Genomic DNA, 25,468 nt, shown 5'->3' with positions numbered 1-25,468 from the left:
AGAGCTGGATAGAGCTCTTAAGGATAGCGGAGTCAGGGGGTATGTGGAGAAGGCAGGAACGGGGTACTGATTGAGAATGACCAGCCATGATCACATTGAATGGCGGTGCTGGCTCGAAGGGCCGAATGGCCTACTCCTGCACCTATTGTCTATCAGTCTGACTTGATCAAACCATTCCTCCAATTTGACGACATTGAAAAAATCATTCACGCATTCATTTCCTCCTGCCTAGACTCCCTGTACACTGGGATCAGCCAATCATCCGTCCCGCCTGCAATTGGTCCAAAACACCACAGCGAGACTCCTGACGGGTACCCGTAAAAGGGACCACATCACCCCGATTCTGGCCTCTTCACTGGCTCCCATTGCGGTACAGAATCAACTTCAAGCTCCTATTCACATACAAAGCCCTAAATGGGCTTGCCCCCTCCCCCCAATATCAAAAATCTTCCAACCCACCACTCTATCTCCAGGTCCCTCAGGTCGGCTGACTTGGGGCTACTCACTATCCCGCGGTCTAGGCTTAAGCTCAGGGGTGACCGCACTTTTGCGGTTGCAGCTCCTAGACTGTGGAACAGCATCCCTCTCCCCATCAGAACTACCCCCTCCATCGACTCCTTTAAGTCCAGGCTCAAAACCTATTTCTACTCCCTGAGGGGGGGCGCTGTGAACTGTTTATGTATGTGCTGTTATGTTTGTTTGTCATTGTTTGTTCGTTTCTTAGTACCTGAACTGATGTACAGCACTTTGGTCAACGTGGGTTGTTTTTAAATGTGCTATACAAATAAAATTGACTTGACATGATGACATGAACATCACCCTCCACAGATGCCTGACCTGCTAAGTGACTCCGCGGCGCCCGTCACTCAGCCCGCGCTGTGGCCGTTGATTGGGTGCGAGGTTCTAGTCCCGCCCTCCGGCCTCTTCATTGGTTGGATCAGTACAAAGGGGCTGTACTGTTGTGTTCCATTGGTCATGGCTTCTGTCACTCAGAGCCTATTCAGGCTGTTGATTGGGTGCAGGGTTTGGTACCGCCCTCCCCCCACATTCCCCTCGCCATTGGTCAGCGCTCCTGTCACACAGGCCGTGTCGGCCGTGGATTGGATACCGGAATCTGCCCCGCCCCAGATTCCCCTCGCCATTGGTCAGCGCTCCTGTCACACAGGCTGGGCCGCCCGTGGATTGAATGCCGGCTCCTGTCCCGCCCTCCCGCCCCAGATTCCCCTCACCATTGGTCAACGCTCCTGTCATACAGGTCGGGTCGGCCGTGGATTGGATGTCGGCTCCTGTCCCGCCCCAGATTCCCCTCGCCATTGGTCAGCGCTCCTGTCACACAGGCCGGGTGGGCCGTGGATTGGATGTCGGCCTCCTGTCCCGCCCCAGATTCCCCTCGCCATTGGTCAGCGCTCCTGTCACACAGGCCGGGTCGGCCGTGGATTGGAATCCGGCACTTGTCCCGCCCCCCAAGGGCAGGCTCCAACATGGAGGCGGCGGCAGCGGCGCTCGAGTCCCACCGCGGCCGCGACCGCTTGGTGCGGGCCCTGGGCTACAGCTCGCGGCTGCTGGGCGGCCTCCTGCAGGCGGCGGGGAGTGGCAGTGGGAGTGGGAGTGAGAGTGATGGCGGCGGGGCCGGGCTGCTGCGGCTCTCGCAGGAGCTCGGCAACTGCAGGGCGACGCTGCGCCTCTTGGACGATCTCGCCATGTTCCTGCACTCGCGGGGATACGGCCTGGGCGCCGCGGTGAGGGAGGAGGAGGAGGAGGAGGAGGGGGGGGGGGGGTAATGGTGGTGGGTGTGGGTGGATGGGAGCTGAGAGAGGGGCGAGATCATGTGAATGGAGGAGGAGGAGGGAGTGAGGATGAGAGGGTCTGTGGGGAGATGCTTGACAATAGACAATAGGTGCAGGAGGAGGCCATTCGGCCCTTCGAGCCAACACTACCATCCAATGTGATCATGGCTGATCATTCTCAATCAGTACCCCGTCCCTGCCTTCTCCCCATACCCCCTGACTCCGCTATCCTTAAGAGCTCTATCTAGCTCTCTCTTGAATGCATTCAGAGACTTGGCCTCCACTGCCTTCTGAGGCAGAGAATTCCACAGCTTGAAATCAAAGGGGAAGCTCATCAAGGGACCTTCACACATTAGTCAAATGGGAAGGAGATTGGCAGATGACTTTCAATTATAGACAATAGACAATAGGTGCAGGAGGAGGCCATTCGGCCCTTCGAGCCAGCACCGCCATTCAATGTGATCATGGCTGATCATTCTCAATCAGTACCCCGTCCCTGCCTTCTCCCCATACCCCCTGACTCCACTATCCTTAAGAGCTCTATCTAGCTCTCTCTTGAATGCATTCAGAGAATTGGCCTCTACTGCCCTCTGAGGCAGAGAATTCCACAGATTCACAACTCTCTGACTAAAAAAGTTTTTCCTCATCTCTGTTCTAAATGGCCTACCCCTTATTCTTAAACTGTGGCCCCTGGTTCTGGACTCCCCCAACATTGGGAACATGTTTCCTGCCTCTAACATGCCCAACCCCTTAATAATCTTATACGTTTCGATAAGATCCCCACTCATCCTTCTAAATTCCAGTGTATACAAACCTAGTCGCTCCAGTCTTTCAACATATGACAGTCCCAATCTGCAAATTCATCCAGACAACCAAAGACCAGGCACTTGGGGGTTTTCAATTCTTCTAAGTGTTTCAGTATGAGAGTCACCCACAGGAGGAACCCGGTTATCATTAAGTACAAGATGGGGCTCTCCACCCTGGAAGAGGTGAAACATCATCCCTACCTGGGAGTGGAACTTAGCAGTGATTTGAAATGGTCTACTTACATCAACCAAATAACCACCAAAGCTAACAGAGTGCTGGGATAGCTGAAGAGAAATATTATTGTAACAACAGAACCAAGTCTATAGCCTACAAGACTCTGATAAGATCCAAACTTGATGTGCAAGTTAAAAAAAAAATGCAGATGCTGGTTTAAATCGAAGGTAGACACAAAATGTAACTCAGCGGGACAGGCAGCTTCTCGGGAGAGAAGGAATGGGTGACGTTTAGGGTCGAGACCCTTCTTCAGACTGATGAACAACCGCTCAGTTACTCCAGCATTTTGTGTCTACCTTAGACCCAAACTTGAGTATTGCTCCGCGGTCTGGGATTCACAACACAAAACAGATGGGGACAATTTAGAAAGAATTCAAAATAGAGCTGCAAGGTTCACTGTTGGTGATTACAGTAGGGAGTCCAGTATCACTAAAATCCTTGCTGATCTAGAGTGGGAAGCTCTTCAAGACCGTAGGACCAAATGATGCCTGATGACCACCTATAAAGAAACGCAATGAGTTTATTCCAAGCAGCATTAAGAGTCTCGACCCGAAACGTCACCCATTCCTTCCCTCCTGAGATGCAGCCTGACCTGCTGAGTTACTCCAGCATTTTGTGAAATAAATACCTTCGATTTGTACCTGCATCTACAGTTATTTTCTTACACTGTTCAATCTGCAAATTCATCCAGACAACCAAAGACCAGGCACTTGGGGGTTTTCAAAAGCACCATCATCCCAACAAGTAAAGACTGCTATAGGTATTCACTGTACCCAAAGACAATTCGCAAATGGAATTATCCCCACCATGACACTCGCACTGCACCCGACGTTAAGACCTTCAAGACCAAGTTGGAAACAATTGATATTGAGACCTTGACCTTTAAGGCCCACTTTAATATTTAATTGCGACTTGGCACATGACCCTCCTAACGTATGCGATAACCAGTGATGGTGATTATATGAGGGGGCTGTGGGGGGCAAAGCGGGAGGGGACTATGGGGGAGTGGATGAGGGTGGTCTGCAGAGGAGGGGAGGGGGGAGCAGGGAAGAGCAAAGTGGGGGAGAGGGGTGTGGGGATGGGGCTCTAGGGGAGTGGGGGTGTGCAGGAGGGGAGTGGGCTAAGCAGCTGGGGAGGGACCTGTGGTGGCGGGATACAGGGAGAAGGAATGAACTGGGGTGGGACAACTCTTTGATCATGTTGGCTGCTTTTCCGAGGCAGCGTGAAGTGTAGATGGAGCCAGTGGTGGGCAGTCTGGTTGGTATGATGGACCAACCAGACTGCCCATGTCTACAACTCACAAATCAGGCTGTCCCCAGGCCGAGAAAGACCATTTACTTGGCATGTGCTATATTAATGACAGCATTTTCCTTTTTGCACCTTGTGGGGTGGCTACAATAGTCATGCCTCTAATTTGATTGGACCCGCAGTGCACAGTAAGTAAATGTGACCACTGTAATAATTCCAGGCTTTCTCTCCTTGCCCTGTAGGAGGAAGATGCTGTGGTGCGTTGGCTATCCGTGGTTGCAAACATGGCAGATCAGCTGTACTACCCCTGTGAGCACGTGGCCTGGGCCGCAGATTACAAAATCCTCAACATCCACTCCAGCAAGTGGTGGACTCTTAGTAACGTGCTCTGGAGCCTGTCACTGGCGCTGGGAGTACTACGGTGACTGACACGACAAAAAAAAACTCTCCTTTACTGTCACTTAAAGCATTGCTGTTCTAGAATGAGAGTGTACAGGTGTTCTGGGGGAGCTGTCAGTTTGCAGCCAACTGTACAATGCCAGTACAGGGGTTATGGGGAGAAGGCAGCAGAATGGGGTTAGGAGGGAGAGATAGATCAGCCATGATTGAATGGCGTAGATCTGAATGGCCATAATCTGCACCTATCACTTATGACTGCCGACCAATTAAAGTCATTGAGTCATATAGCATGCAGACAGGTCCTTCAGTCCAACTTGCCCACGCTGGCCAAGATGCCTCATTGATACTAGCCCCACCGGCCTGCATTTGGCCCATACCCCTCAAAACCTTTCCTATCCATGTACCTGCCCAAATTTATTTTAAATGTAGTTACAGTACCTGCCTCAACTACCTCCACATACCCATCACCTTCTGTGTGGAAATCATTGCCCCTCAATTTCCTATTAAATCGTTCACCTCTGTCCTTAAAGTTTAAATATGTCATTAAATTGGAGGTTTGGACCATTAATCCAGAACATGAGTTCAGCTACCAAGATGGCAGCTGGAGATAAAATTCTGGCATGAAAAGGTAGTTCCAGTAATGATGGCCTTGAAGCTGCCAGATGATCATAAAATTCACTTTGTTCACTGATGTTCTTTGGGAAGAGAGAATATCACGACTGGCGTGTATGCAACTGCAGATCACGTGAGCAGCACGGTGGCTCAGCTTGACGAGCTGCTGCCTCACAGCGCCAGAGCCCCACGAATAAGGGGTAGGCCATTTAGAACTGAGATGAGGAAAAACTTTTTCAGTCAGAGAGTTGTGAATCTGGAATTCTCTGCCTCAGAAGGCAGTGGAGGCCAATTCTCTGAATGCATTCAAGAGAGAGCTAGATAGAGCTCTTAAGGAGAGCGGAGTCAGGGGGTATGGGGAGAAGGCAGGAACGGGGTACTGATTGAGAATGATCAGCCATGATCACATTGAACGGCGGTGCTGGCTCAAAGGGCCGAATGGCCTCCTGCACCTATTGTCTATTGATCCTGACCTCGGCTGCTGTCTGGAAGTTTATACGTTCTCTCTGTGACCGATGGGAAATTGGGCCGGTGGGCCTGTTTCCTTGCTGTAGAACTCATAAGGTCATAAGGAATAGGAGTAGAATTTGGCCATTCAGCCAATCAAGTCTACTCTACCATTCAATCATGGATGATCTATATCTCTTCTAACCCCATTCTCCTGCCTTCCCATAACCTCTGATACCGTACTAATCAAGAATCTATCTGTCATTGCCTTAAAATATCCACTGACTTGGCCTCCACAGCCTTCTGTGGCAAAGAATTCCACCGATTCAACACCCTCTGACTAAAGAAATTTCTCCTTGTCTCCTTCCTAAAAGAACATCCTTTAATTCTGAGGCTATGACCTCCAGTCCTAGACTCTCCCATTAGTGGAAACATCCTCTCCACATCCACTCCATCCAAGCCTTTCACTATTCAATATGTTTCAGAGTGATTCCCCCTCATTCTTCTAAACTCCAGTGAGTACAGGCCCAGTGCTGACAAACGCTTATCATAGGTTAACCTACTCATTCCTGGGATCATTCTTGTAAACCTCCTCTGGACCCTTTCCAGAGCCAGCACATCCATCCTCAGATATGGTGCCCAAAAATGCTCACAATATTCCAAATGCGGCCTTACCAGCGCATAATAGAACCTCATTACTATGACTCTTCATCTGAGAAGGCAATTGAGGCGTCTCGAAGCAATTAATTAACTTGCTTCACTTGTCTTTGCAGTTGCATAGCTCACCACTCTAAATATTTAGTGATAAAGAAAAGGGAGCTGTGGGTTCTGGTATTTAAAACTTTTAGTTTGGTAATAGTAAATCATCAATAATCACAGACTGAAATAATAAATTTTCCTTCCTCCTTAACTAACAGGTCCTTAAGAGTTCTGCAACAGCTAAAGAGAAAACTGAAAAGAGGTCGAAGGGATCACCTTGGAACAGAGTACGGTGAAAAACGTGGCTGTTTATGTATGATGCTACAACTGAGACCAAAGGGGAAAGTAACGTACAAAAGCAGCAAGTTCTGGAAATACTCAGCAGGTCAGGCGGGCTAATATTTCACGTTGATGAGCTTCTATGGCTTCCAATGAAAAGTCAGGACGTGAAACATTAGTTCTGTTTCCCACTCCATCGATGCCCTCTGACCTGTGGAGTAGTTCCATTATTTACTGCTTTTGTTTCAAATTTTGGACGTGAATCTATATGTGTTTTCAAGCTACTGTACTTCTAACCTGAAGGGAGACTGATCCTTGATTGTGCTGGTGGCCTTGCGTGAATTGTAGATGGATTCAGTGGAAGGGAATGACAATGCAACATAGCAACATAAGAAGCAGGAAAAGCACAAAAGTGCTGGAGGGACTCGGCAGGTCAGGCAGCATCTGTGGAGGGAACACATAGGTGACCTTTCGGGTTGGGAACCTTCACCAGACTGAATCAGTCCCCAAGTAGGAATGTGAGTCGGCTATCTGGGCTTTAGATCCTGCTTTCCCCCGTCAGCAAAATCATGGTTGATCTTCTACCATTTTCCTGCACTCTCCCGACATCCCTTGATTCACTCTATATTCAAAAGACGTATTAGTCTCTGTTCTGTATGAACTTAATGACTGATCCTCTAAATCTCTCCCGGGTAGACAGTTCCAAAGATTCATTACCCTCTGAGTAAAGAAATGTCTCGTCATTCCAATCCTAAATGACCCAGCCCTTATCCTGAGCTGGTTACTCTTGGTAAAGGCCTCTTCATGCAGAGGAACCTTCCTCCTTCGTGACAAGCCCTGTAGGAATTTCATTAGTTTCAATGAGAGCATCTATTTCTCTTGTAAATTCTGACTGGTATACTCAATCTCTTCTCGCCCAGAAAGCCCACCATCCCAGACACCAGTCTGATGAACATCCGTGCACTCCTTCTTTGGCAAGCATAATTGCTTGCCACACCCGCATGCTAGCTTTCAGTGACTTATGTCGAAGGACATCTAGGATCCTTCGAACATCGACATTTTGTATTCCGTTTCATATTCTGAAGTGCCTCCCTTCAGATTTTTCCACGTTCTGTTCCATCTGTATGTTCTGACCTTTTTTCTTAAAGAGACACAGCGTGGAAACATGCCCTTCAGCCCTCCGACCACTCCGACCAGCACTCACCCGGTACACTAACACTATTCTACACACTAGAGACTATTTCAGAGTCAAGCCTAATTACGGATGCTGTTTGTACGTTTGGAGTTTGTACATTTTACAATAATGTAAATGAGGCGAGTTTTATTGGTAAACGTCTGACTAGATTATATCATGCTTTGTGGTTTTGGCATCCTGTCTAAACCAAGTGCCCGGAGACTTAGATGGTGTATGAGCTCTCCTCAAGTGTTGTCTGTGCAAGGCTGATAAATGTCCGAAACCCTCTCTTCCGCTTCCACTGGATGCTCAGCGATTATTAAGTTTTTTCTGACATGTTATAAGAAAGATGTTGCCAAGTTGGAACGGGTGCAGACAAGATTTATGAGGATGTCGTCAGGACTCAAGGGCCCAGGCGAGAGTTTGAGCAGGCTGGGACTCTGTTCCTTGGAGCGCAGGAGGATGAGGAGTGTACAAAATCATGAGAAGAATAGATTGGGTAGATGCACGAGTCTCTTGCCCAGAGTAGGGAAATTGGGAACCAGAGGGCACTGGTTTAAAGTGAAGGGGGAAAGATTTAATAGGAACCTGAGGGGTAACCTTTTTACACAAAAGGTGGTGGGTGTATGGAATGAGCTGCTGGAGGAGGTAGTTGAGGCAGGTAATAAACATTTAGATAGGTACATGAAGAGGATAGGTTTAGAAGGATGTGGGCCAAGCGCCGGCAATTGGGACTAGTGTAGATGGGGCATGTTGGTCAGTGTGGGCAAGTTGGGCCAAAGAGCCTGTTTCCACGCTGTGTGATTCTATGACTCAGTCTTTAGGCACTAGCAGTATAAAGCCGAGTGGAACATAGATTGTCAGGGAGTTCAAGTGCAGTTGATAGGAATATAGAATTCAAGTGGATTGCACTCAACTAAAGAGGGCAAGGATGCAGTAAGTGGTTGCATCGATCAGCAGAAAAGGGAGATCCAAATAAACATCCGATTGATAATAGAGAAGCCTGGGTCATTACTGTATTTTGTGTGGGTGATAAATTTCTCAAAAGTGCTAAATGCATGCAAGAGAATTGTCCTCGTATTATATTTGATGCTGTGAACTACAAGGGAGGTATGGGGACAGAGCAGGCAAGAGCAAGGACAGTCGTGATCTTATTAAATAGCAGAGTATGCTTGAGGAGTAGACAGAGCTGCTTTTTCTAATCTTTTGGTTCCATGAGTGGGGGTATTAGCGGGTAAATAGTGGGAGAGTCTAGGACCAGAGGCCACAGCCTCAGAATAAAAAGACGGACCTTTAGAAAGGAGGTGAGGAATTCCTTTGGTCAGAGGGTGGTGAGTCTGTGGAATTCATTGCCACGGGCAACTGTGGAGGCTGTCACTGGGTATTTTAAAGGGGGAGAATGACAGATTCTTGATTAGTAAGGGTGTTACAAAGGATTCGGGGCGAAAGCAGGAGCATGGGGTTGAGAGGGAAAGTTAGATTAGCCATGATTGAATGGCGAAGCAGACTCGATGGGCCGGATGGTCTAATTGCTCCCATGTCTTATGGAGATGGCCATTTAGCACGTTGGTCCAAAGAGGAGCTTTCCCCCTGAGGTGTATGCGGGTGTGTGGTGCTGCCTTAAATATATTAACTCAATTAGGCTCGATTGTAATCGTGTACAGTCTTTCCGCTGACTGGTTACAAGTTCATACGTTATAGCAGTAGAATTAGGCCATTCGGCCCATCGAGTCTACTCCACCATTCAATCATGGCTGATCTCTGTCTCCTAATCCCATTTCCCCGCCTTCTCCCCAAAACCCTTGGCACACGTTCTAATCAAGAATTTGTCTATCTCTGCCGTAAATATATCCACTGACTGGCCTCCACAGCCCTCTGTGGCAATGAGTTCCACGGATTAACTACCCTCTGACTAAAGAAGTTCCTCCTCGATTCCTTTCTAAAAGAGCGCCCTTTAATTCTGCATGCAACAAAAGCTTTTCACTGTACCCACCCCCCCGGTACACCTGGCGATAAACCGAACGAAACTATTTATAACTAATGTCTTCTCTGTCCTAGAGAACTGAAGCAGCTGCACTTGGACCAGGCTCGGAAACGAGAAGAGACCCTCAACCTCATCAGCAACCTGAGTGACCTGGCAAACGCAGTGCATTGGATGCCACGCGGCATACTGTGGGCAGGGCGCTTCCCCGAGTGGCTGGTTGGCCTAATGGGCACCATCTCCTCCCTGATCGGTCTCTATCAGATGTGGCGCGTGAGCAGTGCCAACAAGGACCCATGAGAAGATGGCTGCTCGACGTTGACCTGGTAATGTAGTGTTTGGGGTGACAAGTTCACTTCATGCCAGCTTGTTTTCATAAGTTATAGTGGGATTAAACTTCTCAATTCATTTTTAGCCAATGCAGATGCATTGGACCGAATGAGTGCAGTAAATGTCCATAAATCTCGTAAGTTCTAGGAGCAGAATTAGACCATTCGACCCATCAAGTCTATTCCGCCATTCAATCATGGCTGATCTATCTTTCCCTCTCAACCCCATTCTCCTGTCCTCTCCTGCAACCCGACACCTTTACTAATCAAGAATCTGTCAATCTCCACCTTCTCAGCCTCTGTGGCAATGAATTCCATAGATTTACCACCCTTTGACCAAATAAATTCCTCCTCATCTCCTTTCCAAAGGTATGTCCTTTTATTCTGAGGCTGTGGCCTCTGGTCCTAGACTCTCCCACGAGTGGAAACATCCTCTCTGCATCCACTCTATCCAGGGCAGCCTCTCCACATTCATTCTGTGATTGTCTTGTTTGGGGGAGGGAGCCTTTGGGCAGGGGGTTGGGGGGAGGGGTAGAGCGGTAGGTGGAGGCGGGAGCGAGGAGAAGTGCCTTTTGCTCTCCTCATACCACTGAGTGAAGCGTCAGTCAGTCTCCTCTTCCACTGGACTAAGGCCAACAAGATTAGCAAAAGCTTGGCGACTTTATCCCATTGATGCCTCGGTCACTAAGGACAACCGGGTGTTCTGACGTCATAAGTTCTAGGAGCAGAATTAGGCCATTCGGCCCATTGAGTCTACTCCACCATTCAATCATGACTGATCTATCTTTCCCTCTCAACCCCATTCTCCTGCCTTCTCCCCATGACCCATGACACCCTTACTAATCAAATCGAGGCAGTATTTCTCCTCCCTACTGTTTTACTGAGCACAAAACATGTTGCGTTTTACACATTGACTAACAGTCTTCCCCTTCCTTCTTCCACCCTATAGCATTGAATCTCTCGCCAGGGAAAAGACCATCCACTTAAGAGTTATTCCCCAGGACTATTCCAGGAATTTTTCTCCATGAAGCAATAGGGTTTTATAAACTTTCCCCAGCATCTATTGAGTTTGCATCAAGAAGACAGCAAATGCCTTGGATCTGACGTCTGGCTGCACTGTGGATCAGTAATCTGCCAGGTACAGGCTTGGATGTACAGTGTTTTGAATGCATTAGGATTTGGACATGACCATGAAGGCACAAATCTCGACAGGCTCTTGGCAGATCTGCTTTCCAGCCAGGAATCAAACTCGGCAGCCTGTGATTCTCATAGCTGATTCTGTTTTATTTGTCACTTTCGTGAAGTGCTTTGTTAAAAAAAAAAACAGATACTGAAATAAAATAAAAGATGGCAGAAATGTTTGGCAGGGCAGTCAGCATCTGCGGGTAGGGAAACAGTTAACATTTCAGGAGGCATGAGGAACCGCGGGCGCTGTCGTCTTGAGCAAAACACAAGAGTGCTGGAGCAACTCAGCGGGTTAGGCACGATGGCATGGTAGCACAGTGGTAGAGCACTGCCTTACAGCGCCAGAGACCCGGGTTCGATCCTGACTATTGGACCTGTCTGTACGGAGTATGTACGTAATCTCTGTGACCACGTGGGTTTTCTCCAGGTGCTCCGGTTTCTTTCCACACTCCAAAGACGTAAACGTTTGTAGGTTAATTGGCTTCTGTAACATTGTAAATTATCCCTGGTGTATGAAGGGTAGTGATGGCGTACGGGGTGATCACAGGTCGTCGTGGACTCGGAGGGCCTCTTTCCACACTGTATCTCTAAAGTCCAACGGGAGTATCTGGAGAGAAATGGACAGACGCTGTATCGGCATGGGACCCGAAACGCCACCTATCCATTCCTTCCACAGATGCTGCCTGACCCGCTGAGTTGCTCCTGCACTCTGTTTTGCTCAGTTAACACATCTGGTCTTGCATCAGCAAGGCTTGTCATCGGAGTCCAGTTTTGTGGTGTAGCTCATTGTTTTTATTTAGAAGACATTCTTCCAGGGACTGTATCCTCAGTCGCAACTTACTGAAGTAAAACACTGAGTAAAAAACTGAACTATTGCAGCACAAACTATTGCAGCACAGAGGAACTCAAAAACCAGGAAACTGACAGCGAATGTAACAGAATGATAACGCGGACAGAAGCTTAATTCACGGATTAAAGATGTCGTAGAATTTCAAATTCTAAATGGTTTTCTTTTAATTTTCAATAAAATAAAAATCTTTTATTTTAGATTTAACCGTTTTGCCAGAGATTTTTTTTCAATTCCCATGTATTTCTAGCATTGGGGTAAAATTTAATGTTGCTCTTTTTTGCACCAGAGAAATATTACTTCCCAGGACACGTTTGTTGCTCAACAAAATACGGGCCAGCTCCGAAATAAAACAGCCGAAATGGTGACAAGCAGAAGTGGTCGGTTCTGACATCAAAGGTTCAAAGGTGTGTTTATTGTCACTGGAAAAATTAAGGTGCAGTGAATGTCGAATTACCATACTAAAAAAAGCAACAAGACACACAACTACCTAAAAGTTAACATAAACATCCACCACAGCGGATTCCTCACTGTGATGGAAGACAATAAAGTCTAATCTTCCTCTTTAAAGACTGAAAGGAGACCGTGTTCCCTAAATGTAGATGCTGGTCTACAAAAAAAGACTCGAGTGCAGGAGTAACTCTGGAGAACATGAGTAGGTTTATTCACAAAATGCTGGAGTAAGTCAGCAGGTCAGGCAGCATCTCGGGAGAGAAGGAATGGGTGACGTTTCGGGTCGAGACCCTTCTTCAGACTGAACATGAGTAGGTGACGTTTCAGGTCCCTCCAGTTTAATTGACAAATGTTTTTGATTACGTTGAATTTGACAATTTTTGGTAACTAAACAAACCCCAACACTTTTATCTCCGCTCTCTTCCCTGTGCCTCACCTGGATGCACACCCATTTCTCCCATTATCCCACCCCCCTTTCCTCATCCCCTGTCACTTTCCACCTATATCCCTTCCTTTAACTTCACATTTCCCTTTAACTTCACATTTCGTGCCTCTTCTTTCCTTATCTCGCAAATCTTCTCATCTCTGGCCTTTGTCCATCCACCTGCTATCAACCCCCCCCCCCCCCCCCCCCACCTCACCCGTATCCACCCATCCCTTGCTTGGCTTTGCCCTGCCTCCACCTCTCCCTCAGTTTTCTACCCCCTACTACAATCAGTTTGAAGAAGGATCCCGACCCAAGCGTTGCCTATCCATTCCATCCAGGGATGTTGTCTGAGCCGCTGTGTTACTCCAGCACTTTGAGTTTGTTCCTGAAGACAGTCACAAAATGCTGGAGTAACTCAGCGGGACAGGCAGTATCTTTGGAGTAAAGGAACAGGTGACGTTTTGGGTCGAGACCCTCTTCAGACCTGAGCTAAACTAAACTAGAACCCCTGGAGTAACTCAGCAGGTCAGGCAGCATCTGTGGAGGGAATGGATGGGCAATATTTCAGGTCGGGACCCTCTTTGAAAGGCTCGGAAGAGTCCCAACCTGAAACACTGCCTTTCCATGTCCTCCAGAGATGTTGCCTGACCCGCTGTGTTACTCCAGCATTTCGTGTCTCTTTTGAAAACTGTTTCATTAACTCTAAGGCACTTTGAGACAAGCTGATGTCATGAAAGATGCGTGGAATACAAGGGGGGTATTTTCCCTCTCCTTTGACTTATTGAACGTGGGAAATCACCACTGGCATTTGTGCAAGAGGCACAAATAATTTCTGGAACATAAAGGGGTCCGTGGATTGCCTGCTGGGTGTTGTGTCCAAACACACAAGCTGTGAAATCTGCAGCATTGCTGAAGTAAGCAGAAAGCCCTGTGGACAAGTGGTGCCTGCAATGCTCCCTCTGATTATGTATTCTCCGCTGTAGCTACGCTAGGAGGCCCCTGGAGGTTTCAGTGAGGGTCGGACAGAGGCAGACCTTATTCACGGGACTTTTGTGTAAACTTTATAAACTGGACGCCGTGCTGTAAATTGTGCCGGGCTGTTGCTACGGCAACGGTATAACCTGACTGAAGTAAAGCCTTGTTCGTCTTCAGTCAAAAGGTCTTGAGAAAGACATACCAGGGCTGAGCTCATTGAGATTCTGTGGGCATGGACTGAGGCATGCAAAGCCCTTGTCGTTCAATGGTTACATGACTGGGATGGGCAAGTCCAAACGCAACACTGCAGCCTGAAGGGGAGGAAAAAAGTGAAAAATAAGAAGTCAGTCACTAATCGTGGAACAAGGCACAAAGGCTTAAAAGCGAGCACCACCAGACTCAGGAACAGCTTCATCCCCCATCGTTATCAGCCTCCTGAACAGTCCTTCCATAAGCTAGGGTGCAGTCCGATTCACCTCTACCCCATTGAGGACATTGGAAGCTAAGCGCAAGCAAGTGGGACTAGTGTCGATGGGGCATGCTGGTCGGTGTGGGCAAGCTGGGCTACAGGACCTGTTTCCAGACTCTTTGACTAGCTGATGCCCTACAATGCTGAGAACCATATTCTGCACTCTGTATCTTCCCCTTTGCACTACCCATCTATTGTACTTGCATTTGATTTGATTGTGTTTATATATAGTATATCTTATAGCATGCAAAACAGTCACTGTACCTCAATATACGTGGCAATAATAAACCTAAATCCTTTGCTCTGCCTATTGTACCCGAGTTTGAACTGGTTGTATCTGTTTGCTTTAGTTTAGTTTTGAGATGCAGCGCGGAAACAGGCCCTTCGGCCCACCGAGTCCGTGCAGACCAGCGATCACCCCGTACACTCGTTCCACGTTATCCCACTTTCGCATCCTACACACGAGGGGTGATTTACAGAAGCTAATTAACCTACTAACCTGCACATCCTTGGGACATGAGAGGAAACCCACAACGTGATCTGGGTGTCTTAGTGCATCAGTCACTGAAAGGAAGCATGCAGGTACAGCAGGCAGTGAAGAAAGCCAATGGAATGTTGGCCTTCATAACAAGAGGAGTTGAGTATAGGAGCAAAGAGGTCCTTCTGCAGTTGTACAGGGCCCTAGTGAGACCGCACCTGGAGTACTGTGTGCAGTTTTGGTCTCCAAATTTGAGGAATGATATTCTTGCTATTGAGGGCGTGCAGCGTAGGTTTACTAGGTTAATTCCCGGAATGGCGGGACTGTCATATGTTGAAAGGCTGGAGCGACTAGGTTTGTATACACTGGAATTTAGAAGGATGAGAGGGGATCTTATCGAAACGTATAAGATTATTAAGGGGTTGGACATGTTAGAGGCAGGAAACATGTTCCCAATGTTGGGGGAGTCCAGAACAAGGGGCCACAGTTTAAGAATAAGGGGTAGACCATTTAGAACAGAGATGAGGAAAAACCTTTTCAGTCAGAGAGTTGTGAATCTGTGGAATTCTCTGCCTCAGAGGGCAGTGGAGGCCAATTCTCTGAATACATTCAAGAGAGAGCTAGATAGAGCTCTTAAGGATAGCGGAGTCAGGGGGTATGGGGAGAAAGCAGGAACGGGGTACTGATTGAGAATGATCAGCCATGATCACATTGAATGGCGGTGCTGGCTCGAAGGGCCGAATGGCCTCCTCCTGCACCTATTGTCTATTGAAACCCAGGCGGTCACAGGGAGAACGTGCAAATTCTTGTGGGTTAGGAATAAACCTAAAGAATTATTTAATTATAAAAATAACACAATTATTTTAAACTGGATTTTAGAAGCCATCAATGAAAGAATTAACGTGATACTTTGCAGAATCTACTGTGCACAGGGTCTGGAAAATTGACAAGCAGACAACATCTTGGGAAGGAAATGATCTTATCTGAAACTGCAATATATTAAAGGCTCTTCCAGCTTTGAAGTGACTGTTTATGAAATCTAAAACCATTCCGCCCCATCAGATTATTACTTTATGTACATTTTCAGAGCGCTGCACAAGTTTAGAGTTTCAGCATACAACCGTCACTGAGAGTGGCACAGCACCACATCACAAGACAGGCATGCGTCAGAAGGAACTGCAGACTCTGGTTTACACCGAAGATAGACACAGAGTGCTGGCGTAACTCAGCTGGACTGGAGAGAAGGGAATGGGTGACAACCCTTCTGAGGAAGGGTCTCGACTCGAAACGTCACCCATGACCTCTATCCAGAGATGCTGCCTGTCCCCGCTGAGTTACTCCAGCATTTTTTGTCTATCTCAAGACAGAAAGCCAGAAGTCCACTCATCTGCTTCCAATGGTCACACTGCAGGGCAGAGGCAGGGACTGGTGGGCAGTCCAGTGCTTCCAACATGAGGACCGGACTTGGACTTTGGACTTCTTCTTTGTAAACAGCGCCAAGACATGGCGACTGTGCATTTGTGGGTTCTGGTTCTGGTTGATTACTGCGCAAACACCTCATAAACGGTTATCTCGCGCAAGTTATAGAGTAATAGTCTTACAGCGTGGAAATAGGCCCTTCTGCCCAAACTTGCCCACACTGGCCAACATGTCCCATCTACACTAGTCCCACCTGCCTGCATTTGGCCCATATCCCTCTAAACCTGTCCTATCCATGTACATGTCTAAATGTTTCTGAAACATTGCGTCAACTACCTCATCTAACAGCTCGTTCCATATGTCCACCACCCTTTGCGTGCAAAACGTTATCCTACAGGTTCCTATTAAATCTTTCCCCCCCTCACCTTAAACCTATGTCCTCTGGTCCTCGATTCCCCTACTCTGGGCAAGAGACTGTGCCTCTATCTGATCTATTCGGTGCAAAATAATTTCACTGGGCTGTGCATACGTGACAAAGCAGAACAGTGGGAACTAAAGGCCGGTTAGTCTGACTTCAGTGGTTGGTAAGATTTTAGAGCCCATTAAAAAGGATGAGGTTACCGAATACTTAGAACACTTATAAATGGGGAGGAAGTGGAGGGGGTCTCCACCTTCAAGTTCCTGGGGACCACCATCTCCCAGGATCTTTCCTGGACTGCAAATACAACAGCGGTAGTTAAAAAGTCACAGCAGAGACTGCACTTCTTAAGACAAACAAACTGAAGGAGAATCTGCTGGTGACCTTCTACCGCTCCACCATTGAGAGCGTACTGGCATACTGTACCATTGTGTGGTACGCTGGCTGCTCGGTTGCAGACCAGAAGGACCTCCAGAAGGTTATTAAGGCAGCAGAGAAAATTATCGGCTGTCCACTGCCTTCTCTGGAGGACATCCCCAGCTCGCGTTGTCTAAACAGGGCCAGAAATATAATTAAGGACAGCGCACACCCAGGATATGAACTGTTTGCTCTCCTGCCCTCTGGGAGGCGCTACAGGAGCCTAAGGGCCAGAACAAATCGACTTTAAAACAGTTTCGTTCCCTGGGCCATAAGAACTGTGAATGGAAACACTTGACTTGATGTGACTCTCACTTTCGTCGCACGTTTTAAAATATTTTCAGCATTTTAGGTGTAAAACTCATTTATTATTTATTAGGTTTTTTATTGTTTTTTTATTGATATTGGTATTTGTTGTGTTGATTCCTCTGTTTGTGCGATTGTCTTTGAAAGATCTGCACTGTCGCACTGTTTCAGATGTAGCACTTCTAATTTCGTTGTACTGTTCGTACAATGACAATAAAGGCATATTATTATTATTTTTTTTTAAAAAAAAGTTCATGATAACATAGGCCAAAGTCAGCATGGCTTCGTGGCCAATTTTGCGGATGGTACGAAAATAGGTGGAAGGGCAGGTAGTGTAGAGAAAGCAGGGACTCTGCAGAAGGACTTGGACAGGTCGGGAATGTGGGCAGAGAAGTGGCAGATGGAATATAGTGTAGCAAAGTGTGGAGTCGTGCATTTTGGTCGCAGGAATAAAGACGTCGACTATTTTCTAAACGGGGAGAGAATCCAGAAATCGGAGGTGCAAAGGGACTTGGGAGTGCTGGTGCAAGATTCCCAAAATGTTAATCCGCAAGTCGAATCAGTAGTAAAGAAAGCAAATTCAATGCTAGCATTTATTTCAAGAGGGCTTGTATACAAAAACAGGGATGTAATGCTGAGGCTCTATAAGGTGCTGGTAAGGCTGCATTTGGAATAATGTGAGCAATTTTGGGCCCCATATCTGAGGAAGGATGTGTTGGCTCTGGAGAGGGCCCAGAGGAGGTTTACAAGAATGATCCCAGGAATGAGTGGGTTAGCCTATGATGAGCGTTTGACGGCACTGGGCCTGTACTCACTGGAGTTGAGAAGAATGAGAGGGGACCTCATTGCAAGATACAGTATTGTATTGTATTGCATTATAATTAATTTATTGTATCGTATTGTAATTAATTTATTAGCCATGTAAAAAAGGAATTTGATTTGCCACACAGTCATACCAAAAAAGCAACAAGCCACACGACTACATAAACGTTAACATAAACATTCACCACAGTGTCTCCCCCACATTCCTCACTGCGATGGAAGGCAATAAAGTCTTATCTTCTTTCCTCCTTATTCTCCCGTGGACGAGGCAGTCGAGCCATCCGCAGTCGAAGTTCCCGCGATCGAAGCTCCTGCAGTTGGAGCTCCCGAAGTCGGTCCCTAACCAAGGGATCGCAAGCACGATGATGGTGAAAGGCTTGGATGAGAGTTTATGTGGAGAGGATGTTTCCACCAGTGGGAGAGTCAAGGACTAGAGGTCATAGCCTCAGAATTAAAGGATGTGCTTTTAGGAAGGAGATGAGGAGAAATTTCTTTAGTCAGAGGGTGGCGAATCTGTGGAATTCTTTGCCACAGAAGGCTGAGATGGATAGATTCTTGTTTAGCACAGGTGTCAGATGTTATGGGGAGAAGGCAGGAGAATGGGGTTAGGAGGGGGAGCCTACATTAAATGGCGGAGTAGACTTGATGGGCCGAATGGCCTAATTCTACTCCTATCACTTATGACCTTATGATTTATGACCCAATAATGAACCATTGAGCCAAAGATGTGGTTCAACAGCGTCTAATTTAGTTTAGTTTACAGATGTGCTCCAATTACGCTCCACCCTGGCACACCCCTACGCTCGACACCGTTTCGAGATTCTCAATGCTACCCCGTGTGCTTCGCTTTGAGAGATCAGGGGCCATGGGTTCACTGGACTCACTGGGGATGTTGCAATTTACAAGAGACCTTTGAAATATCCTTGAATAATTTCCTTTGTCTATTTTCCTTCACAGCTCTTGCATCATAGAGTATGCTTGGGAACCTCATTTCCACAGCCTAGCAACAAATCCAAAGCCGAATGAGTGAAATGAGTTCTTTAATATTGGGAATAGAGTCATACAGCACGGAAACAGGCCATTCAGCCCAACTTATCCATGTTGACCATCTAATCTAGTCCCATTCTCACCTGTTTCATAAGTTCTAGAAGCAGAATTAGGCCATTCGGCCCATCAAGTCTACTCCGTCATTCAATCGTGGCTGATCTATCTTTCCCTCTCAACCCCATTCTCCTGCCTTGGCCCCAGAACCTTTGACATCCTTACTAATCTGTGTTTGACCCAGATCCCTACAAATCTTTTCTCTGTATCTTTCCAAGTGTCTTTTAAATATTAAAGATATTAAAGATACAGGAGTAACTCAATGCTTCAGGCAGCATCTCCGGAGAAAAAGGATGGGTGACGTTTTGGGTTGAGACCCTTCTTCAGACTCAAGACTTCAGATGACGTTCTTCCGAGTTACTCCAGCACTTTGTGCCTATTTCTGGTATAAACCAGCAAACCAGCAGGTCTTTGTTTCTACATTCTGTATATTAAATGTTGTTATAGTACCTGCCTCAACTACCTCCCCCGGCAGCTCGTTCCATACACCCACTACCTTCTGTGTGAAAGAATTGCCCTTCAGGTTCCTGTTGTATCTTTCCCCTCTCACTTTAAACCCATGTCCTTTGGATCTTGATTCCCCTACTCTGGGTGAAAGACTCAGTGCATTCACCACATTTATTCCAGTGTAGGAAGGAACTGCAGATGCTGATTTAAACCAAAGATAGACACAAAAAGCTGGGGTAACTCAGCGGGACAGGCAGCATCTCTGGAGAGAAGGAATGGGTGGCGTTTCGGGTCAAGACCCTACTTCAGACTGAAGAGTCGAAACGTCACCCATTCCTTCTCTCCAGAGATGCTGCCTGTCCCGCTGAGTTACTCCAGCTTTTTGTATTTATTCCAGTATTTCAGCCAAGAGCATTGTGCGTTCATGATATAACAGGTATAACAGAGCTTTATTTGTCGTTCGGTACCGAAGTACCGAACGAAACTACATAGCAGTCATAGAAAAAACAAAGAACACAAGACACATGACCCCAACACAAACGTCCATCACAGTGACTCCAAACACCCCCTCACTGTGATGGAGGCAACAAAACTTCCCCTCTCTTCCCCACGCCCACGGACAGACAGCTCGTCCCCGACCGACCCGCACAGTCCCCGCACCGGGCGCTGAAACGTCTCGCGGCCGAACCGGGCGATGAAAGGCCCGCGACCAAGCCTTGCGCAGCTAAGTCCCGCAGCCGAGCCGCACCAGCGGTGAAAACTCCCGCAGCCGAGCCGCACCGGGCGGTGTTAAGTCCCGCAGCCGAGTTGCACCGGGCGGTGTTAGGCCCCGCAGCCGAGCTGCACCGGGCGGTGTTAAGCCCCGCAGCCGAGCTGCACCGGGCGATGTAAAGTCCCGCAGCCGAGTTGCACCGGGCGATGTAAAGTCCCGCAGCCGAGTTGCACCGGGCGGTGTTAAGCCCCGCAGCCGAGCTGCACCGGGCGGTGTTAAGTCCCGCAGCCGAGTTGCACCGGGCGGTGTTAAGCCCCGCAGCCGAGCTGCACCGGGCGGTGTTAAGCCCCGCAGCCGAGCTGCACCGGGCGATGTAAGTCCAGCGGCCAAGCCGCACCGGGATGTAAAGTCCAGCGGCCGAGCCGCACCGGGGGATGTTAGGCCCTGCAGCCGAGCCGCACCCCGCGCCGTGAGGAAGAGAAAAGTTCCCCACACCCACCCACCCACACCCACCCCCCACACACCACCACCCCCTCCCACACATACACAACCAAAAAAATATATATAAAAATCATCCCAACACCGACACTCAACAAAAAAAAGACGGACGGACTGCTAGTTAACCAGATGCTGACTCTCCTGGTCATTATCATCACTCCGTTTCCAGTATTTTCATACATTCACAAGTTGTAGGAGCAGAATTAGGCCATTCGGCCCATCAAGTCTATTCTGCCATTCAATCATGGTTGATCCATCTTTCCCCCTCAACCCTATTCTCTTCCCTTCTCCCTGACACCCTTACTAATCAAGAATCTATCAATCTTCACCTTAAAAATATCCATTGACTTGGTCTCTACTGCTATCTGTGGCAATGAATTCCACAGATTCACCACCCTCTGACTAAAGAAATTCCTCCTCATCTCGTTTCTAAAGGTACGTCCTTTTGTGCTGTGGTCTCTGGGCCTAGACTCCCCCACTGGTGGAAACGTCCTCTCCACATCCACTCTACCCAGCCCTTTCACTGTTCGGTACGTTTCAATGAGGTCCCCCCCCTCATCCTTTTAAACTCCAGCGAGTGCAGGCCCAGTGCCCTCAAACGCTCATCATATGTTAACGCAGTCATCCCCGGGATCATTCCCGATAATTTTCTCTTGGAAAAGCCAGAAATCTCTTCGCAGATGCTGATTGCAGTGGTTACAGGAGAGCCTTGTGCACTCCTGCAGTAAATGTAACGTGTCAGCAGGTGGCAGCATCGTCACAGCTCTGCAATGGTTGTGTAAAGTTGGTCTGAGCAGCAGAGAGAATCATCTTGGGAAGCAGTCTTGGATAGGGTTGCCAACTTCCTCACTTCCCAAATACGGGACCACGGGCGACGTCACCGCCCCGCGCCCCACGTCACCTCACCCAGCCAGCGGCCACGTGCTCCCGCTCTACCTAGAAGGGATGCACGTACAACAGTACAGCACAGGAACAGGCCCTTCGGCCCACAATGTCCATGCCGAACATGACGCCAAGTTTAAAGTCATCTCCTCTGCCTGCACGTGACTCGTTTAGTTTAACTTAGAGATACAGCGAGCGTAGAAACAGGCTCTTTGTCCCACCGAGTCCACACCGACCAGCGATCACCCGTACACTAGTTCTATGTTATCCCAGTTTCTCATCCTACACAGCATTTTACAGAAGCCAATCAAACCTACAAATTTGCACGTCTTTGGGATATGGGAGGAAACCAGGGCACCCGGAGGAAGCCCACGCTGTCACAGGGAGCACGTACAAACACTGTGCGGACTACGACTCGAAGATAGACGCAAAATGCAGGAGTAGCTCAACAGGACAGGCAGCATCTCTGGAGAGAAGGAATGGGTGACGTTTTCGGGTCGAGGCCTTTTTTCAGACTGAGTCAGAGGAGAGGGAGTCTGGCGATATGGAGGGGGAAATGTGTGAAAACAGAGCAGACGATAATCAAGGAAATGTAGAACGGTTCATTGTTAACCGAGGGGGGAAACGCCAAGGAGACACACAGTCAGAAAAATGAATCAGGACAGTGAAACTAGTTGGAGAACTAGGGTGGGGGAGGGTTCGGAGAGAGAGGGAAAGCAAGGGTTACTTGAAGTTAGAGAAATCAATAGTACTTTAGATAGTTCCTCTGTCCCTCCCTTCCCCTCCTCCTTCCCAGATCTCCCTCTATCTTCCTGTCTCCACCTATATCCTTCCTATGTCCCGCCCCCCCTGACATCAGTCTGAAGAAGGGTCTCGACCCGAAACGTCACCCATTCCTTCTCTCCCGAGATGCTGCCTGACCTGCTGAGTTACTCCAGCATTTTGTGAATAAATCAATAGTCATACCACTGGGTTGTAAGCTGCCTAAGTGAAGTGTGAGGTGCAGTTCCTCCAATTTGCACTAGGCCTCACTCTGTACGACTATGAGAGCCAGGCTGTATAGGAGGGAAAGTGGCAGATAGTTCTCTCCCAAGGTTGGCCATAGAGTGATACAGCATGGAAACAGGCCCTTCGGCCCAACTTCCCTGCACCGGCCAACATGTCCCAGCTACCCTAGTCCCACCTGCCAACATTTGGTCCATATCCCTCCAATCCTGTCCTATCCATGCACCTGTCTAACTGCTTTTTAAATGTTGGGGTAGTCCCTACCTCAACTACCTCCTCTGGCAGCTCGTTCCATGCACCCACATGCATGCAGAGGAGGTAGACACACAATGCTGGAGTAACTCAGCGGGTCAGGCAGCATCTCGGGAGAAAAGGAATGGGTGACGTTTCGGGTCGAGACCCTACTTCAGACTGATGTCAGGGACAAAGTCCCGCCCCCTCCCCTGACATCAGTCTGAAGAAGGGTCTCGACCCGAAATGTCACCCATTCCTTCACTCCAGAGATGCTGCCTGTCCCGCTGAGTTACTCCAGCATTTTAGATGGATAGATAGACAATAGGTGTAGGAGTAAGCCACTCGGCCCTTGGAGCCAGCATCGCCATTCAATGTGATCATGGCTGATCATTCACAATCAGTACCCCATTCCTGCCTTCTCCCCATACCCCCTGACTCCGCTATCTTTAAGAGCTCTATCTAGCTCTCTCTTGAAAGCATCCAGAGAATTGGCCTCCTTTTGTGTCTATCTTCGATTTAAACCAGCATCTGCAGTTTTTTTTCTTTATGCAGGCAGAGGAGATCGCTTTAAGTTAGCATCATGTTCGGTCAGCAGGGACATCATGGGCCGAAGGGCCTGTTCCTGTGCTGTTGGTCTGGAACTCTCCCTTCAGAGGGCCGTGAACGGAGAGATATTCTCCAGTCGGAGACGGAAGGAGTCTGGGCGAGTGGGAGCATTGAGCAGGCTGGGTGGCAGGAGGCTCTGATACCGATCGACCTTGATCTGACTGAATGGAGCAACGGTCTCGAGAGACTGAAAGGCTGGCTCACGTTGCAACCTCCCCCCATACAAAGGGCTGGGTAAGACAAGCATTGCAGAGCGCTGTACGTTTAAAGGGGTGAACACAATGCGTGGTTTGTGTGCCCAGACCGTCAGCAGTCTGCCAGCATTGAGGTGAAAGAAGCATGCAATTGTTCACTTCACTTTCAAACCACACGGCCCGTCTCGGTCGGGGTATTGTGTGGAAAGGCTAGTGTGTGTTACTGCTGCTGCCTCATGCAGTTAATACACTGCTCCACTCAGCCCCTGCGGCCTAACACAGACACATGGACCCCATCCTTTACTAGTTTAGGAAGGTACTGCAGATGCTGGTTTATAGACAATACACAATAGGTGCAGGAGTAGGCCATTCGGCCCTTCGAGCCAGCACCGCCATTCACCGTGACCATGGCTGATCATGCACAATCAGTAACCCCGTTCCTGCCTTCTCCCCATACAATCCAATCCAATCCAATATATCTTTATTGTCATTGTACAGGGGTACAACGAGATTGGGAATGCGCCTCCCATACGATGCAGTAAATTAATTAGCGAGTCAGTATTAATTTAAACAACCCAATGAAACAAATTAGAACAGTTTTAAAACAGAATAAAGTGCAAGTAGATCTGTGCCGGTTCACTGTGCGATGTGACCATCCGGCTCAGCAGGACCGGTTCATAGCAGCTATGGCCCTGGGGATGAAGCTGTTCCTGAGTCTGGAGGTGCGGGCGTAGAAGGCCTTGTATCGTCTGCCCGATGGTAGAAGTTCGAACAGACTGTTGCAGGGGTGTGAAGAGTCTTTGTGGATGCTGGTGGCTTTTCTGAGGCATCGTGTGTTGTAGATGCCCTCCAAGGCTGGTAACTGTGTTCCGATGGTCCTCTGAGCTCTATGGACTACCCGCTGAAGAGCTTTCCTCTCTGCCTCCGAGCAGCTGAGGTACCACACAGGGATGCCATGCGTTAGGATGCTCTCTATGGTGCAGCGGTAGAAGGTCGTCAGCAGCTGTTGGGGTAGACCAGACCTTTTCAGTGTTCTTAGGTAGAATAGTCGTTGCTGTGCCTTCTTGACCAGTGCAGCAGTGTTAGTGGACCATGTTAGGACCTCCGAAATGTGAGTGCCCAGCCCTGACTCCGCTATCATTAAGAGCTCTATCTAACTCTCTCTTGAAAGCATCCAGAGAATTGGCCTCCACTGCCTTCTGAGGAAGAGAATTCCACAGCTTCACAACTCTCTGAGTGAAAAGGTTTTTCCTCATCTCTGTTATTCTTTCTTTCGTACGTCAACCACAACAATCAGAAGTGGCAATTGGTGCTTCAGAGTACCGTAGTTGACGCTTTGCTGCAAATCTTGCCAGTTCTGTAGAACCACCCAGGGTGGACGATGAGGACATAAAGCAACTCCCACCCCATCTCCGTTATACCGAAGATAGACACAAAATACAGGAGTAACTCAGTGGGTCAGGCAGCATCTCCGGAGAAAACGGAATAGGTGACATTTCGGGTCGGAAACTTTTTTTTTTTCCAGATTGGAGTATGAAGAAGGATTCTGACCCAAAACGTCACCTATTCTTTTTCTC

General features: G+C 48.2%; 1 protein-coding gene across 2 annotated transcripts; it reads left to right on the top strand.

Annotated features, from left to right (window-relative positions):
* Positions 1 to 1,438: 1,438 nt before the first annotated feature.
* pex11g (peroxisomal biogenesis factor 11 gamma) lies at positions 1,439 to 13,663 on the top strand. Of its 2 annotated transcripts, XR_013549055.1 has the most exons (7): positions 1,439 to 1,739; positions 4,319 to 4,497; positions 6,452 to 6,520; positions 9,745 to 9,993; positions 10,946 to 11,134; positions 12,318 to 12,435; positions 13,616 to 13,663. XR_013549055.1 is itself a non-coding variant. In XM_078423727.1 (5 exons), the coding sequence occupies exons 1-4, from the start codon at positions 1,482 to 1,484 to the stop codon at positions 9,965 to 9,967; spliced, it is 729 nt and encodes a 242-aa protein (XP_078279853.1). In that variant the 5' UTR covers positions 1,439 to 1,481; the 3' UTR covers positions 9,968 to 9,993; positions 10,946 to 12,145. The 2 variants fall into 2 exon arrangements, 1 of the variants encoding a protein (XP_078279853.1); XM_078423727.1 differs by lacking the exons at positions 12,318 to 12,435; positions 13,616 to 13,663 and having other exon boundaries at positions 10,946 to 12,145.
* Positions 13,664 to 25,468: the final 11,805 nt, after the last annotated feature.

This window comes from Rhinoraja longicauda, chromosome 28 (genome assembly GCF_053455715.1).
Source record: "Rhinoraja longicauda isolate Sanriku21f chromosome 28, sRhiLon1.1, whole genome shotgun sequence".
Lineage (NCBI taxonomy): Eukaryota > Metazoa > Chordata > Chondrichthyes > Rajiformes > Arhynchobatidae > Rhinoraja > Rhinoraja longicauda.
This window is presented reverse-complemented; position numbering and strand designations above follow the sequence as displayed.